The sequence below is a fragment of the Gopherus evgoodei genome, chromosome 7 (genome assembly GCF_007399415.2).
Source record: "Gopherus evgoodei ecotype Sinaloan lineage chromosome 7, rGopEvg1_v1.p, whole genome shotgun sequence".
NCBI classification, from domain to species: Eukaryota; Metazoa; Chordata; order Testudines; family Testudinidae; genus Gopherus; species Gopherus evgoodei.
In genome coordinates this window covers 31844876-31861990 of record NC_044328.1, presented here as the reverse complement: position 1 = coordinate 31861990, position 17115 = coordinate 31844876, and the positions used below count along the sequence as shown (strand labels likewise).

The window sequence follows — 17115 nt, the reverse complement described above, 5'->3', positions numbered from 1 at the left end:
CCATCCCATTTTTTCCCGGCCTGCTACCAGTAGTCCCATTCACATGTCCTGATCTACTCCACTTGCCCTGTTCGTGTCCTCTCTGTATTTGTATCAGGCACCTTCCTCCTCCAAGCTGCCTGGGCCCAGCGGGAGTGGGTCACTGAAAGCACAAGGGATAGCGTCTCCCTCCTCTGTTCTGGTGCCAGGACCTCGGATGGCCTGGGGCAGCCCAGAGCTACAAATGCAGGGAAAGTTCTGCTCAACCTTGGACTGCAGCATGCACAGTGTGGACAAGAGCTTCAGAGATTTTAGCTTGTAAAGGTTTAGCAAGTCACTGGAAAATGACCATTTGCAATTGCCCAGTAAGGTAATTCAGCCAAATATTGCCAAGAACTCATAGCTAAGATACAAGCCCATAATCTCATATTTCTTCTGGGATCTTTTACAGTTTTATGAAGTTATAGGAAGTCCTTTATCTAATTCTGGCAAATTACAGAAAGGTATATGACTGATTGGACTCCAACCAAATACATTTAGGAAATTCTAAGACGGCTAAAACTGGGTTTAGAAACTAATTAATCCTTCTGATTGTGTAGTACATGTTGCAGCAAACAGGCTCTATGCCTGAAAGCAAAGAGTTACCTAAATTTCAGGCTAAAAACAGGGTTGAATTTGGGGGATTAGTGAGCAAACAATGACACTCTGTGCTAGGGAGTCTTCTACAGCAATTATTTGAAATGGAAAATCTGAAGTTAATTTGAGATGCAATTTACTCCTGAAGATGACTTAATGGGCAATGTTTTGACAATTTAATCTTCATTGTATTTTAAAGACAGACACTATCAAAATGGTGTGCCTTAATTTTAGAATCTTTTTAAAATCTCTGCTCTAATCCTTTTGTAGCTCACAACTGAACAATTTTACTGTCAAACTTGTCTGTCTGTATCACTTAATTTTGTTGCTTGCTGTGCTAAATTTTCTTCTGAGGTTATGTGCACAAACAAAGGAAATCCAAAGTATTTAATCCCTTATGACATGAGAATGGAGAGCAGCTATAGGTTATTAATATATGGCCAAAGCTGCAAGTAAGTTCCTCTGGACAACATACACTAGAAATATCCATGTGTAAAATCCTGATATACATGGTGGTACACATGTAGGGTGGCCAAGTGCCTGGTTTTTGACTGGAAAGTCTGGTCAAAAAGGGGACCAAACAGTGTCCAGTCAGATCTACTGACCGGACACCCAATGTCCAGTTACTAAGGGTGGAGGAGATGGGGAGGCACCAGGTCATCACCTGTGCCAGCCCCTACTCAGCCCAGGCTGCCTCCTACCTCTGTCAGGTGGCTGCAGTTCCCATCTCTGGCTCTGCAGGCAAGACCCTTCTGACCCAGGGCGGGGGGGGGGGGTGAGGGGAAAAGAAGCAAGCAACAGGGGAGGAATGGACAGAGGCTGGGGAAGGGGGAAGAGCAGTGGACAGGGATGGGGCTTTGGGAGAAGAGGTGGGGCAGGGATGGGGCTCAGGGGAAAGAGGCAGGGCAAGAGAGGTTCTAGGACTCCTGGTGGAGTGTCCAGTATTACCAAGTTGGCTACCTATACACATGGCATGTAAGATCACCTACTAGTTAGAAATATGTGTAATACTTAAGCACAAAACAGTGACTAAAGGGGGAGATGCTCCATTTAAATCAATGACAAAATTCCAATTGACTACACTAGGGCCAGCATTTCACCTGGAAGGTTAGCCCAACTTTTCACCCTAGCAGCTGACTTCCCTGTTGCTTTAGATTTAGTCAGACTTTTAAGCCTACTTTGGTTACTTTTATTTACACAGCCATCAAACGGTTGATCTAAATTCATCCTGTTTAGGAGCTGCCTAACCCACTACTCCCTGATCAATGACCTACTTTGTTTAACTGTGTTTAAGACTTTCACAAATGAACACTTACAGCACTGAAGGGAAAAGTGTGTTCAACTGCTTGGACGCCAGGGAGCTCACAACATGATTCAGTTACTTGTGGGACGGCTCTTGCCTCACTAACCTCCCTGGAATTAAGAGCACTTTATACACATTGTAAAAGAAACAAACAAGGTGGTTTAAAAATAAAAAGTTGGAAGGGGAGCAATAAAAGTTGGAGGGAATTTGTGTGTGTCTGAGAGAGTGAGAATTGTACAGAAGGTCCACTCATACATATTTTTTCTGTCCTCTGTAAATCCTGGCTGGAGCTGGGACAAGCTAGGAATCAGAGAATCCCAGCAGTCTTCAAGGACCAAGAGCAAATTAAGATCTTCACTGTGCAGAAGGGAACTATGTGCCTTGGACCGATTTAAACCCTTTGGAATTAATGGGGTTAATGCCTTTTTCATAGCTTTTATTCGCTGCTTATGCTGCTGCAGTAAGCAAATGCAGTGATACTTTATATTAGAAGTAGTAATACATCCTAGTGATTTGCTTGAGAAAGCCCTGTTGGCGACCGGAAACCACAGCAGGGACTCAAAGTGCAGAAGAAAGTATGCACTGTCTGAAGTAACGGATTTAGGCAATGACGAAACTGCAGAAAATATATAAAAAGGAGAAAAATACATCAGTGCATAGCTGAGGTGTTCTAGAACATTTAGAGCCAGGAATGAGCATTGAGGAAGAAAATTTCCAGACCTCTCTGCTAAATAATGAAAGCACTGCACCACCACTCATAAGTAAGGCTGCGTGTCTGTCATGGAAGTCATGGATTCTGTAACTTTCCATGGCTTTTGCAGTGACTGGTGCAGCTGACTCAGGAGTTCCCTGAACACTCGGGCAGCTCCTGGGCCAGCAGCAGCAGTTTATGTGTGGGAGGGGGCTTAGGGCTGGGTCAGGGAGTGGGGGTTTGTGGCCATGCTTAACTCAGGGAGGGGGACTCCCTGGAAGCAGCCGGCATGTCCCTACAGCTCCTAGGCAGAGGGGCCAGGGGGACTCTGCATGCTGCACCTGCTTGCAGGCACCACCTCTGCAGCTCCTACTGGCTGCAGTTCCTGGCCAATGGGAGCTGCAGGGAGCACATGGAGACTCCCAGCCTTCCCTCCCCTAGGAGCTGCAGGGACATGCCAGCCACTTCTGGGGAGCTGCATGGAGCTGAATAGGCAGCCTGCCAAGCCATTCCACCCCCCCGTTAGCACCGGGGGTGTGTGTCCCAGGCTGCATGCCACTGCCTATCCCCCTCCAGCACCAGTGGAGTTCCCGGGCCACTCCCCAGCACCCACTGTGCCCCCAGCCCACCCCCCTCTCCCCCACCTCCAACCCAAGTTTTAGTTAGGGGAATATAATACAAATCACAGACAGGTCACAGGCTGTGAATTTTTGTTTACTGCCCGATTCACTTCTTCGGATGCACAGAATGGAACACACAGACAGAAGATATTTATACATACAGAGAACATGAAAAGGTGGAAGTGTGCATACCAACAGGAAGAGTCTAATCAATTGAGATGAGCTATCATCAGCAAGAGAAAAAAAAAAACCTCTGAAGTGATAATTGAGATGAGCCATAGAAGTTGTGAGGAGACCTTAACATAGGGAAAGGAGTGTACAACATTTATATTCCAATTGATTTATTTTATAATTATATGGTAAAAATGAGACTAGTGTTCTGTGACAGTTGTATTTTTAGGTCTCATTCTGTAAGCAAGTTGTTTTTAAGTGAAGTGAAACAGAGGGTACACAAGACAAATCAGACTCCCAAAAGGGGTACAGTAGTCTGGAAAGGTTGAGAGCCAGTGCTCTAAATTATTTGTTGCTGAGGAAGAGTATTATTATTCAGGAGGAAAAGTTTGAGTAGAAATACCCCAAAATGTTTGCCCATGATGATCTCCCCCAAGTTGGGATTCTTTCTGCTGGGCGACCTGCTCTAACCCTTCCTATTTAAAATAAGTTAGACCTAGGAATGAGAGAGGAAGGATTAGTGCAGCTTCTAAATCTTTCTAAAATATTGCTGAGCACAGGTAGGTTTTATTTGCAGAAACTGATTTATCTTAACTCTTGGTAATATTGCTGTATGTTCTCTAATAAAGCTAAATGAAATGTACTAGGACCGATTTCCCCACTTCCCAACCTGATACTATCAATGTGTTTGTTTTGCCTGTCCCTCCTTCCCCATGAGTAAACCCTAGGCACACACTAATCAACTCCGATTTTGCAATTGGGCTGTGTAATAATAGCCCAAAATATACCATTCAATTTTATCTAGCAAGTGGTGCATTCAGTATTTTTCCTTCTTACGCTCTTAGGTTATGACTTCATGGCACCTTTAACCTCGGTTTGAGCCTAAATCTGCTACCATCCACACCGAAAAATCTTTGAGCTGGGTATGGAAACCCTTTGGCCTACCTGGCCTAGCCTACGTGGATGGGGAACCTGCCCACTTTACACTGAAGATGCAGGCTAAATCACTCACATGCTGATAGTCCTCCAGTGTCTTCCCGCAATTTACCCAGAAGTACAGATGATCTTCTATAACTGACAGGGAAAGAACTGGATGGTGATTCAGGATATCTCGGTTTTAGCCCTGGCTCCACCACTCACCTAATGGGTGACACTGGCTAAGTAACTTCAACTCCCTGTGCATCAGGTTTCTTCCAGGTCCTTGTCCAATCTGTTTCTCTCCCAGCCCTAGCTTCCAGTCACTCCAGTCCCAACAAAGCTCCCCCTCCCCACTGGCTCCCAGGCTCATTTTGCCAACCTAGTCCTCTCTCCCTAACCCCATTCCTGGTATGGCTCTTTCCCCCCTGCTGTGTGAATCAGTTAGATTCCTTCTCTAGGCTGTCTAGGCCCACTGGGGAAAGAAGGGGACATGCTTTCTGTTCTGGATCCCAGAGCTACAACTAAAGGAAAAGTCCTGTTCAGCCCTGAGCTAGAGTAGGCCCAGTGTTGGTGGAATCTCTACTCAGCATGTGAGAAATGCAGTTTTTCAGAGGCTGATAACTTGGCCAAATTTGGACAGATATTCATGGGGGTGACAAAAGGTTCATCCCTGACACAAAGGCCAAATTTCAAAGCATGGTGGCATAAGAGTCCCTCAAAGAAAATGTCACCATTTTTTAACATGGGCAAAACCATGTATTTTTCACAAGTTTTGTTATCAGAAACGGGTAGTGTGTTTTGGCTGTTTTTTTTTTTTTAAATAATACCAGCCCCCAAACAATTTTACTAAAGACAGAAAATCCATTTTCACTCCTGCTCTAAGTGTAGAGTTTTTGGGGCGCATAGCAGATGTTGTAATGCTAAACCTGTATTTCGCCCTGGTTCAAGAAAGCATTGATTGCATCCATGTTTAAAGCTTGTATGTGAGCAAAATAAGCTTAGAAGCAAGCTGCATCTTTGACAGAAGTCAGTGAAGTTTTAACGCAGTGGGGCCTTGCTCACCACCTCCTGGCCTCAGGTTGCTTTTTAAAAATCCTTCATCCTGTGGTCATGATTCCTATGACATCAAAGCCCACAAATAAAAATTTAGAATCTTACTAAGAGTGTTCTGCTCTACTGGCAGCGTTTCTTCCCAGCTAAAAGTTTCTCTATCCCTTCAGCCGCAGGGAGTAACTAGCTGAAAAGATATTCCTGAGAGTAGTCACATCCCTGAAACCACTACTGCAACAGTTTCAATGGATTATGCATTTGAGCACAGAGAAATCCTGTTGAAGTCTAGGGAAAAACACACATAGTTAGAATGAAAATGATATCCTGCCAACAGGAAACATAAAAATAGCAATATGGGAACCTGAAACGGTTTAGAGTTCTGTTAACAGGCAACCAGACCATCTGGCAGCCTTCATTTCTTCCCAATCACCTTCTCAAGTATTGTCTTGGTTGGGCATGGGTTGGAGATATGGTGGATGACAGGTTGTCTTCTACTGTTCTGCCTATTGGGAGCATCATTCTTCCATCCGTCCTACTAAGGCCTGAGCACATGTGTCAAAATGCCTTGTGCTGGTGCTCCTGAATTGATAGGAGAGGTTCAGCTGATCAGAAATCCTGAAGAAATATCATGTCAATACCCAATCAGCCCAGTTAAAAAATAAGTGCTCCATGACAAAAAGCTGCACTTATACTGTCATACACTGTACAATCATCATCTCAATTTTGCCAGTACTTTTGCTGACATGAAAAATGTCATGGGCGCCATGGCATGTTCCTGAAAGCTCCTCAAACTAAAAATTGCAAATATTGAATAGTTTTAATATGATGAAAAATATTTTGTGCAGCTCTATTGGTAAGTGAAGAAATCGATTTTAGCAGGGTTTCAAAATGGGTTTGTAATTTTTAAGTTTGTGTATAACGAACTCTTGTGTAATTCTTTTTTACAGATGCATCATCACATTCAAGCATAACACATTTTTAGGACAGCTTGGAGTACAAACTACACTATAAAAGAAAGATTTCATGTGTCTACAAGATGGGGCCAGAAACTGGCTTGAATTTAAATGAAGTCAAGTTTTTGTATTTGTTTCAAAATAGATTAAAAACCAAGATTGCAGTGGTTCTAACAGCGTTAATAGGAAAGGCAATAGGAAACAGCCAGCAAGAAATAATAAAACACACACAGCTGGAAAAGAGATATCACTCATTTCCCCCTCCTGCTAATGTAGAATTTTCCCCTACAGTCCATCTTCTAGTGTTTTGCCCAATCAATTCTCTTAAGAAACTATTTCAAACTCCAGTACACATCCCAACAGCAGGGAGTTTTCCCTAATGTTCAGTTTATATTTTCCTTCCGTTAAATTTGACTCCAGAACTCCTAGTTTTATCCACTTATACTATGCCAAATAATCCATCTCCCACATAAGACTGATGTAAGACAATTATCTGTAGATACTCATTGCTTAGCCAAACTATACCTATTTAGCTCTTTAATCTTTCCACAAAAGTCACTCTTTTCCTCCTCAGTTGCTTTTGTTCCTCTCCTCTGAATGCCCTGCAATTTGGGAGTCACTCTCTGTACATCTAACACAAAAAAACATAATACATGGACAATCTATTTTGAGGTTCTGGTGGTCTCGGTTTATTTCCCCCACAATTATGCCTATAGGCAATTTCAGCACATGCAATTATGGCCTTCAGACTACAATTAGCTCAGCCTGGATGGATCCTGTACCTCTACAGAGGTCATTTCAAGATCAGGAGCTACAGCTTTCTGACATGTATCCACTTGTTTTGCAGTTGCAACCAGACAGAAATGCTGTCACTCCTATGTCTGTATTGATTGTGCAGAGAAAAATAAGATAAAGGATTAAAAATTTGGCCCTATGTGCAACATACAGTAAGGAAAGTACTACAAATATCACCTGTTATTTCCACACAGACTTGAAAACCCTCATGTTTGTGTTACACTGTGCTTTAAATATAAAATAACAAAAACTGTGTAAAGCAACAACTTTGACTGTGCTAAAGTTTTTCATAGTGGTCACAAAAATCTCTGAAGCATTTATCCATTTCCACTCCATTCCTTGTTTTACACCATCAACAAGCATAAGCAAACCAGGGACAGAGCTGCTAACAGGCTAGTTCAAATTACAAATATACAGGCTTCAATAACTCACCTAATTAGGCATTTCAGCAGTTTACTCAAATCCAGTAAATAGCGGAAAAAATGATATCTGCTTCACTGCAGATTAACGTTCTGTTAGGTATGTAGAAAGATAGTGCTACAGCAAGAGTGGGTATTGGGATCCTCAAACCATACAATCTTTACTTTCTAAATATCCTATGAAGGTATTCCATAATCCTAGACATTGTGTTTTCTTAATGAATTTAGTGCCAGGGGAAGGTAATGAACTGCCAGCAGACTAAAGTCCTTTGTCTACAGGAAAAATAAAGCATTAGCAGTGGCAGGGCCAAGTTTCCCTATACTGCCCCATCACTTTACTTGACTCCTGACATGCAGCAAGTGAGAAAATGGGGCAGCAATCCAGCCAATTCAGACACTGGCCTCAGAAACTGCCAACAAGGGTGGCTGCTTATGCCCAAATAAATTTGTTAGTCTCTAAGGTGCTACAAGGACTCCTCGTTTTTTTTTCCTGATACAGACTAACACGGCTACCACTGAAACCTGTTTTCTGATGTGCATTCCTGGGACCCTGTTCAGCAAAGGACTTGAGGTGCTGAACTGAGGTTCTGTTAGTTTGGTCTCACCCGTTCCTATATATTTTATACTGTAACAGCCATCAGATGTTAACTGACTACAGAGCTGGGCAAGATTTAAACTGGTGGTATCGTGGTACTAGATGCTGCCCTGCCCAAAAAATTCAAATCAATCAAGGCCCAGATTCTCCTAGGTGTCTGAGCTCTTATGGTTACATGGGGATGGGGAAAAGGGAGCGTGTGTTTATTTTTATGTATTTCCCAGTCTGCATCAGCCCCAGCCTCACTGTAGGGGCAAGGGAGGCTCTGATAGGGGCATAGGGGGCTCTGGTTTGTGGGGGGTGTTGGGGCATGGGGAGCTTTGTAGGTGGGGGTAGGGGGTCTGGTTTCTTGGAGGTGTCAGGGCAGGGCACTTGGCTGGAAGTGGGGCTTTACCTGGGCATCAGTCCACTCCTGCTTCAGGGGTCCTCACTTGCGCCTCAGAAACTCTGGAATTTGGCCCCTCCCAAGAAGATGGAGCCTGTGATACTGCTCAGGCACCTCCTGCTGGGAGGAGGCTCATATTGCCAAGGGCTGGCTTTGCTGCTGGGGAGGTGGCAGGTGGCTCTCCATACCTCTGGACCAAGATCCTAACTGCTGCCCTTTGCCTGCGTCTGTTGAATCTGTTTGCAAAGCCCAGCCCCAGCCCTGAGAAGTGCAGGAAAATCCTGCTCTTGTGTTGTTTAGAAGCAGCACGTGGCCAGCAGGGTTGCAGGAAACTTGGGCTTGACAATACCTGTTCCTCAGCAACTTTCCTGCAGAGACAGGCAGGAATTCTCCATGTGGCCCAGCCTCCCAGCATTCCCCAGCCAGAAGGAAACCTCTGCAGGGTAGGGAGCATATAGGTTGTGCAGCCATGCAGAACTGCCCCGCACACCTGCCTCTAGCCTGGGGAGGAGAGCAGCTGTGGAACTTCACTAGCTGGCTTCCGTCTCTCGAGCTGTGTGGCTTAGTACAAGCTGATGGTTAAGCCCAGCAGAAATGCAGCTGCCTGTGACCGGCTGATAGTACAGCATCCCTCTGCACAGCCCAGCCAGCGCACCCCGCTACACAAAACTCCAATGCTCACAGCACTGGTGAGCATTAATTTACCCTTATGACTAAAGGAGGCTAGAAGGAAGCATTTTGAGTCTCTAGCATTTTCTAGCATGCTGTTGGCACTATCTGAAAAACTGCTTTTGGTACTCTATTTCCAGCAACCATACCGAGCACCAGGGTGCACATGCCAGTTTGGGAACTATTGCTTTATCTTATGCCACTGGCATATCATCCTTAAGGGACCAGTTGCTAACAGTGGATTGGCGTAGTTTAGCCACCTCCACTCCGTGTCTCTCATCTATATGTTGGAGGGGACAGGCAGCAGCTGGCCCAGGAGCCAGCTCTACACCAATAGAAAGATCAGCTTCACCAGCTACAACCAGAATCTGGTTCGTTAGTGGCACCTGAACAGTAATCTGAATCTTTCCCCAATTATTGAATAGGCTTAACACATATCAGCTAACTAAGAATTTATTGCTGGTGCTGCTAGAGCATCAGAGTGGCAACTGGGATGTGGTTAAGTAAATGCGTTCATCTGCCTCTGGCTCCACTGCAGAGGGTGAGAAATCTGATTTAAAGGAGAAGGGGAGCTATTACAAGGTAAGGAGCTAAACAAGAGTTTCCAGTTAATTAAGTTTCAGAAATCAGAAGCTCAAAAGCCATTTATCAATAAAGACATTTTACAGGAGCAGAATTCAGATGAGTCATCTATGTGACTATTATTCAGAGAAGTTTCCTTGGTTGAACTGATCTAAAACTAAATCAACTTTAAATCACATGCAACTGTTTCATGCTCTGCTTGTGGTATTTAAAAAAACAAACACATCTTGAACTGCCAATTACAAAATGGAGCCTGCCTCTACCTGTCATCGCTTAACCCAAGATCCTAAAAGGAGGTAGTATATGTTCCTTGCACTAAGAGTATGTTTGACAGATTGTAACCATTTATAAAAATATTTACATTCTGGAAGTTTCTCAGTCTTAATCCAGCACAATAAGGTAGGTGAGGCAAATCTTTTATTGGATCAACTTCTGTTGGTGAAAGAGACAAGCTTTTGAGTTACACAGAGCTCTTCCTCAGGTAGTTATGTTTAATTAGGAAAAATGTATAGTTCATAGATGTGTACAGTTAAACACAGACCTCTTCTCAGCATTCAATGTTGAGGTTTTTCAAGTAATTTGCTTAAACAGGAAGTCACTTTCCAACAAATAGAATGTCATTTTAGTTCTTTGATTGCACCATGGCTAATATAACTGATTCCTAAGTTTTGAACTTTGTCTGACTAGTAGATGGCAATGAAAACAAAATCATGGACACTGCTGATCCCCAGTCTGGGAGTAGAACTACTAATCCATCCTCGGCAGAAGATTTATTTTAATTATAGAAGAATTACTTTGGCCCATTTCAGGAGAATAATACTGTGTAAAATAATATGTGAATGGCTCTCCAAGTGGCAGCTTCACAAACATAATATCATGGAAAATTGCAATGCAATGACTGCATTTTGTAATGGACATTATGCAAGATACTTTGGACCTCAGTGAGTTCTCAATTCCTTATGGCCATGACTCTCACCTAACTTAAAACTGGATACAAAGTCTAAAAATTTAGAGATATTCTGGATGGAGAGGGACACATAGGGTGTATTAAAAACCACAAATAGCCTAGAGGGGTTATGAAGATAATTTGTCCCATCTAATTATGACACTCTTGAAATATTTTAAATGGAAGATCAGCCATCAGTGCCTGAAGTTTTAGCTATGAGAAACTCTTCAGAGACTTGGCTCACAGGGAGACTATCAGTCTTGCCAGGACTTTATTCAGATTCAAAGTCTGTGGTGGTTCCCAAACTAGAGAAAATGTGAGTCATGTAAGAAAAAGTTATTATGCTCAGACTCTCTAAGTCCACCTTTGTACTCACCTTCCCTGAGCTCTGCTCAGCATTCTTTGGTTGCAGCGAAGGATTTGGGAGTCTATTTCACACACTAAGATGCCAAATGGAGTGACCTCAGGTCTAGATGGATGACCTGGCAATGGTTTGAAGTAACAGATCTGGAACTGTTGGCAACAGGTTTTGATGTTCAGTGACAGGGACAGCAGAATGTCAAAATTAACAAGATTAAGTTAGAACTGTAACAACAACTTGGGTGCTGTCTTCCTGATTTCATGGTAGGAGAAATGGAAGAGTAAGACCCAAACTAATCCTGAGAAAGTAAAAAAATCATGGAAAGATCACCAACACCATTACACTTGAAACAAAGTAGCTCACAAGATCTGGATTTGCAAAAGTCAAACAGGCATGAGACTACTGTTTTTGTTGTTTTTTTTGAACTAAGAAAGCAAGAGCCACTCTCTTCAATACTGTTGGGGTACAATCTGTGTAACCCCCAAATTGCAGAACTGGCAAATTTCTGTTAAAGCAGAGGGCCCAGGAGATGGATCCATGAAAAGGGATAGAGGAGGAGGAGAGAGAGTGGAGGAGTAGGAAGAAGAGTTGGGAGATGCCATGGAAATGCATCATTTAACTTTTCTGCAAGATTTCTAAAAAACAGAGCAAAGTGAATTAATTACACTCCATGTTGCATGGGAAAATGATTGTCCCCAATACAACAAGAGAAGGCCTCTCTCCTTATCAGCTCTGAAGACTGGCTCTGGATTCTTTGGGTAGTTCTCATATTTGCTGCCTTTCTCCTGAGGTTGCAAATGGAGAAACTAAACTTTTCAATAAGATATTTAGCATGCAGATGCAGTGCACATGCACAGAAACTTCACTAGACGGGAAAGATTAATTTGGAACAATTATGCTATTTCAAAAATTAGGTTGAAAAGCACCATACACATCCATATAGTTTGCTTCTAAAATGGTACTCTCTGCCCCAAAGGGCTTTATAGTCTATGTTATTTAATACTATGTACTTTACAGGCTCTCGTATATACATTGGTTCAGATTAGAATGTCAGTCTGAGCTGTAACGTTAATAAAAATTGTAATCCCAGATTAGTAACTTTTTGGTCCTTGGTTCCCCTCAAACTTAAAAGTCTGTTCCCTTTTCTATTTAATTCCAGTAATTCAGAATACGTTAGACAGCTACCATCTGCATCGTTTCTGAACAGATTAATGTTCATTGCACATCTTTTTATTCACTAAAATGTATACAGTCTTTTTCCTTTGATTCTATTCATTGTTTTCTTAATCCTGAAACTTGACTGAGTTTAATGTCATTCAATCTCAAGATTTAGTCAGATTGTTTAGTCTGACTTTATACAAAAATGCTTTGAACCAGTCCTCATTGGTGTTTTATGTCTTCTTCCTGCTCTGACTATTTTCATTTAAGGATTATAATTTGTGCATACAATCCTCATATTAAACACAAACATTAAATTATTCCAGACTCCCCAGCTCTTGGCCAGAGCAAGATCTATCTTGATGTCACATCCAAAAAGGCCACTGCCATAAGGAGGATTAGGGTTGCATAGCAACAAAAATGTGACAATGAACAGCCAATTTAAAGCCATCACATGGGAGTGTTGCTAGGCAGTATCTTTCCCTCCTTATGGTGGTAATCAATGTAATGCAGTGCAGGTGACCATACGGCAATGAGCAGGAGTAGAGCTTAGCAGTGCTCCAATAAATTCCCAGCGTCACAAGTAGAATGCTATGCTTGTTGTTGCAGAGTTCCCCAAGTTAGTTTTAAATTAAAGCAATGTTCTATGGTTGGATAAAAACACTTCTTTGCTGAAAATAAAGAAAAACATATCACTCATGTCTTGGACCCACTGCAAGATTAATGCATAAGAGAGTTGTCAATATTATCTTTGAATGCCTACAAAATTCATGCATAGTAATTCTTTGGCTACAACAATAGCAAATCAAATTTTAGCACAGGACACCCAAGCTTATTGTTTTGAGATATTAGTCACACATTGTTCATATTCTCTTTGAACATGCAGTAGGAAAAACTGAGGCAATGTACATGAAGATACTTGCTATGCATCTGAGGGAGAAAGATACTTTATTTTTACAGTGATATTAACCAATCAGGATCATCCCTACACCAAAATATTCATCACTAATGACCCAACTGTACTTCTCCAAAGGATTGTTCACTATGCATAAAACTGGTCTTTCTCCATTCATCATTCTTTTATACACACACTCCATGTACATACAACATACATAGAATTACTTATTCCCAATTTTGTTTTTATTATTCTTTTCATGGAATGCTAGTTTAATATTACAATATGGCAGTTTGTAACTACTGAAATATGACAAATTCATATTTTCAAATGCAGCAGAACAGTCTTACTTTATAGGATAAGTGGGGTGGGGGGTTTAAAGCAATCTGTTATTTTACATAGTTGAGGTCTCTAATGGTTTTTAGTCTCTGACGCTTAAGTGCACAACAAACTACAAACTGTAGATTTTGATATCTATACATATATCCAATACATGTATTCATTCAGCTTTGTAAATTTATCTATAATTTAATATATTTATAAAATTGTGTACATACATGCACATCTATAAACATTCATACCACCTTTACTATTGACTCCCTTTTATAAAAAGCTGCTTAATGTATACAGTAGCTGTATACTCACTCCCAGCTATTAAAGCCCTTTAGAACAGGGGTGGGCAAACTTTTTGGCTCAAGGGCCACATCTGGGTATGGAAATTGTATGGTGGGCCATGAATGCTCATGAAATTGGTGGTTGGTGTGGGAGGGATGAGGGCTCCAGCTGGGGGTGTGGGCTCTGGGGTGGGACCAAAAATGGGGAGTTCAGGGTGTGTGAGGGAGCTCTGGGCTGGGGGTGCAAGCTCTGGGGTGGGGCTGGGGATGATGGATTGGGGGAGCAGGAGAGTGCTCTGGGCTGGGATGGAGGGGTTCAGAGGTTGGAAGGTCAGGGGCGCAGGCTCTGGGTGGCACTTACTTCAAGCAGCTTCTGGAAGCAGCAGCATGGCCCCCTCCAGCTCCTATGTGGAAGAATGGCTAGGTGCCTCTGTGCGCTGCCCATTCTGCAGGCAGTGCCCCTGCAGCTCCCATTGGCCACAGTTCCTGGACACTGGGAGCTGTGGGGATGGTGCTTAGGATGAGGGGAGCACGCGGAACCCCCTGGCTGCCCCCACATGTAGGAGCCAGAGGGAGGACATGCCACTGCTTCTGGGAGCCATGTGAAGGCACAGCATGCGTGGAACGGGGAAAGCACCCAACCCCACTCCCCAGCAGAAGTGCCAGAGCGGGGCAAGCACCGGATCCTGCTCCCCAGCAAGAACTCAAGGTTAGATTAAAACATCTAAAGGGCCAGATGTAGCCCCCGGGCCGTAGTTTGCCCACCCCTGCTTTAGAATCTTTGTCACATGATTAACTCAAATACTCCATTCCCTCAGATTGAGTGGAGGTATTTCTCTGATGATATGTATGTATATCTATATCCCTAAAGAAAATATTTCCCCATCTTCTGTTTAAGAGGTTTTAATTCATGCACTAATATAGTAAACAGTCTCTTTAGAATTCTAAAATCCATGCTGAACAGTGCAAAATCTACTTCTGGAAAAGTTCTGTTTGTATATTTGTTTTTAATTACAAAAAGTATATAAGATTGAAACCTATTGAATACATAGGTCTCTGAATGGGGCTATATTCTAGCCTGATAGATAAATTAAAAAAGCACACCCTCTTAATGGGATGCATAGATGGCCTTAAACAGACCATTACCTGTATTTAGTATAACACATTAGATTAAAAAGTTGAAATCAACTGCTCTCAAAGTGATGTCAAAAGATTGAAGAGCATTATATATTTATATTCAATATACAGAGGTGGGCACACATAAACCTAGTTCCATTTAGTTTCCCAACACTCTTTCTAGCTTCTAGGGTTTGCCATTGGTGATGTACATCTTGAAATGATCTGAATGAAAGATTATAACTTGTTAAGTTGAATTTTTTTACTTTAATAAATCATAAAAGCAAGTTATGTTTAAAATAAAAAAATGTAAACGAACAACCTGAAGTACTCACTGAAACATATTTGTACAAAACTACAGATACAGCAAGAAACAATGGTGGACTTATTTCAAAAGGAAGTAACACTTGTTAGCATATGTAAAACTTGCTGTGTTTTATTCCTCTACCAATAAGAATTTGCATCTGTTTAGCAAGTAAAATTCAAACCACCTTACGATATGTTTACATTTAAATTTTTATACAGTGCAAATATTTAAGACAGAATAATTCCCCCAGTGAAACATGACACTATTCAGTGTCAGTCTTTTGCTGATTCTTCTTTCAAGAAGTCTATTTACATATTGAGCTATAGGTTCACTATATATGCTTTGAAATTTGCTGAATATCAGCAGAAAAATGTGAACTAGCAGCAATTGAATCAAGAATATAAGATGGTTACTTGAGTGAATGCATAAAGCTTTCTAGACTGTATTCAGAATCATACTGTTCTGGATCCCAAAGTTCTCCCAGATTTTCAAGAACTGATTTCATAGAGGCTTTCCCAGAAGAAGAAGAAGAAGTAGTAGTATCTGCTTTTTCATTTTTTCCATCCTTAAAAGAAAAAAAATGGATATATTTAAACTGTAAGTTTAAAAAAAACAAAAAGTGTTCTATAATATTTATTAATCACAAGCATCTTATTTATTCCTAGTTTCCCTTTACACATATCAACACAGGAACATCTCTGAAGGATTGATATTGGTGCTTTTTGGAGCATCGGGGAGTCCATTCCAAGAGGATGAGGGTAACAGCTACTTGGGGAACATCTTGGTGTTCATTATTCTATTTCAAATGCTTGTCTGACCAGTAATCTTAGGATTCACATCACATCATTTTTTATGTTTGCAGCTCTAAATGCTTATTTTTAGTAGATAATTTTGCAAATGATTCTTTACCTTGTCAAGAGTGAATAGGTCAAGAAGCTGATCTGTTCCCATGCTTTGTAGGCTAGCATTCTCTTGGCTAATCACTGTATTTGCAATATTCATTTTGAACTTCTGCAGACCCATAATTTTCTCTTCTAAAGTTCCTCTTGTTATCAAGCGATACACATTGACAACACGTTTCTGAAAGGAAAAATCATTATACAAATATTAAAACGTGTCTAGACATGGTTTTAAAATGTTAATTGCAAACCAGGGCATGGGACAGGGGATTTGGGTACGAGACAGCTTTTAGTGAGTGGAGCCACATAGGTAAAGGCAAAAAAAGAGTCCCAAAAACAAAGTGCCAACCTGCTGAGATAGTGCTTATAATGACAGGAGTTAGATTTCTTAGACTCTTGCTCTCTCCAGCTCACAACACAACACATGGACCAGGCACATAATGTCCTTCAGGGAAAAGGGAGAGAGTCTTGTTTTCAGCAGTAACATTTCTACTTGTTCAGGGCATGATCCTGAACACACAACTCCCATTGAAGTCAATAGGTATTGTGGATGCTTGATACCTCTCAGTATAAGGCCTTTATGCCCAACTTCAGCAAAACACGTAAGGACATGCTTAAATGCTTTTCCGAATTAGCATCTTTACAAGCAGTACTTCCAGAGATAGTCAGTTTCAGGCCTTTGTTGATAGTGGATGCACCAAGGGATGATAAGTCAAGATGAGAACAGTACATCGTGGAAAAGTATATGAAACTAAACTCCCAACAAAAAGGCAGACCAGGGGAAAATAATGAAAAATAAGTGCTTTACAAGCATGAATTAAACCTTAAGCTCTGTTGCTGCTCTGGTGACGCTTTTTGTGGCTACATCTTGCTGAGGGCCTGAAGTCCTCTCTTAATATGCAGGAGTTCAGTAACTCAACCAGAGACTATGGGTCTGCCAGAGGTTACAGGAGTGGGTGATCAAGGGGCTGCACTGTGGCTTGCATGGTGCAGGTCAGACTGGATGGTTATGATGGTCCCTTCTGGCCTTGAAGTCTTCAGAGGACAGCAGGT

The 17115-nt window shown here is 41.8% G+C and overlaps 1 protein-coding gene across 1 annotated transcript in view; it reads right to left on the bottom strand.

Moving 5' to 3' along the window:
- Positions 1–15108: 15108 nt before the first annotated feature.
- BTAF1 (B-TFIID TATA-box binding protein associated factor 1) overlaps positions 15109–17115 on the bottom strand; it is a 98960-nt gene continuing 96953 nt past the window's right edge. Inside the window, exons 37-38 of the mRNA XM_030568389.1 lie at positions 16073–16243; positions 15109–15728 (exon numbers count right to left, since the gene is read on the bottom strand). Coding sequence (XP_030424249.1) covers positions 15573–15728; positions 16073–16243 — 327 coding nt within the window. The 3' untranslated portion in view covers positions 15109–15572. The remainder of the gene's footprint in view (positions 15729–16072; positions 16244–17115) is intronic.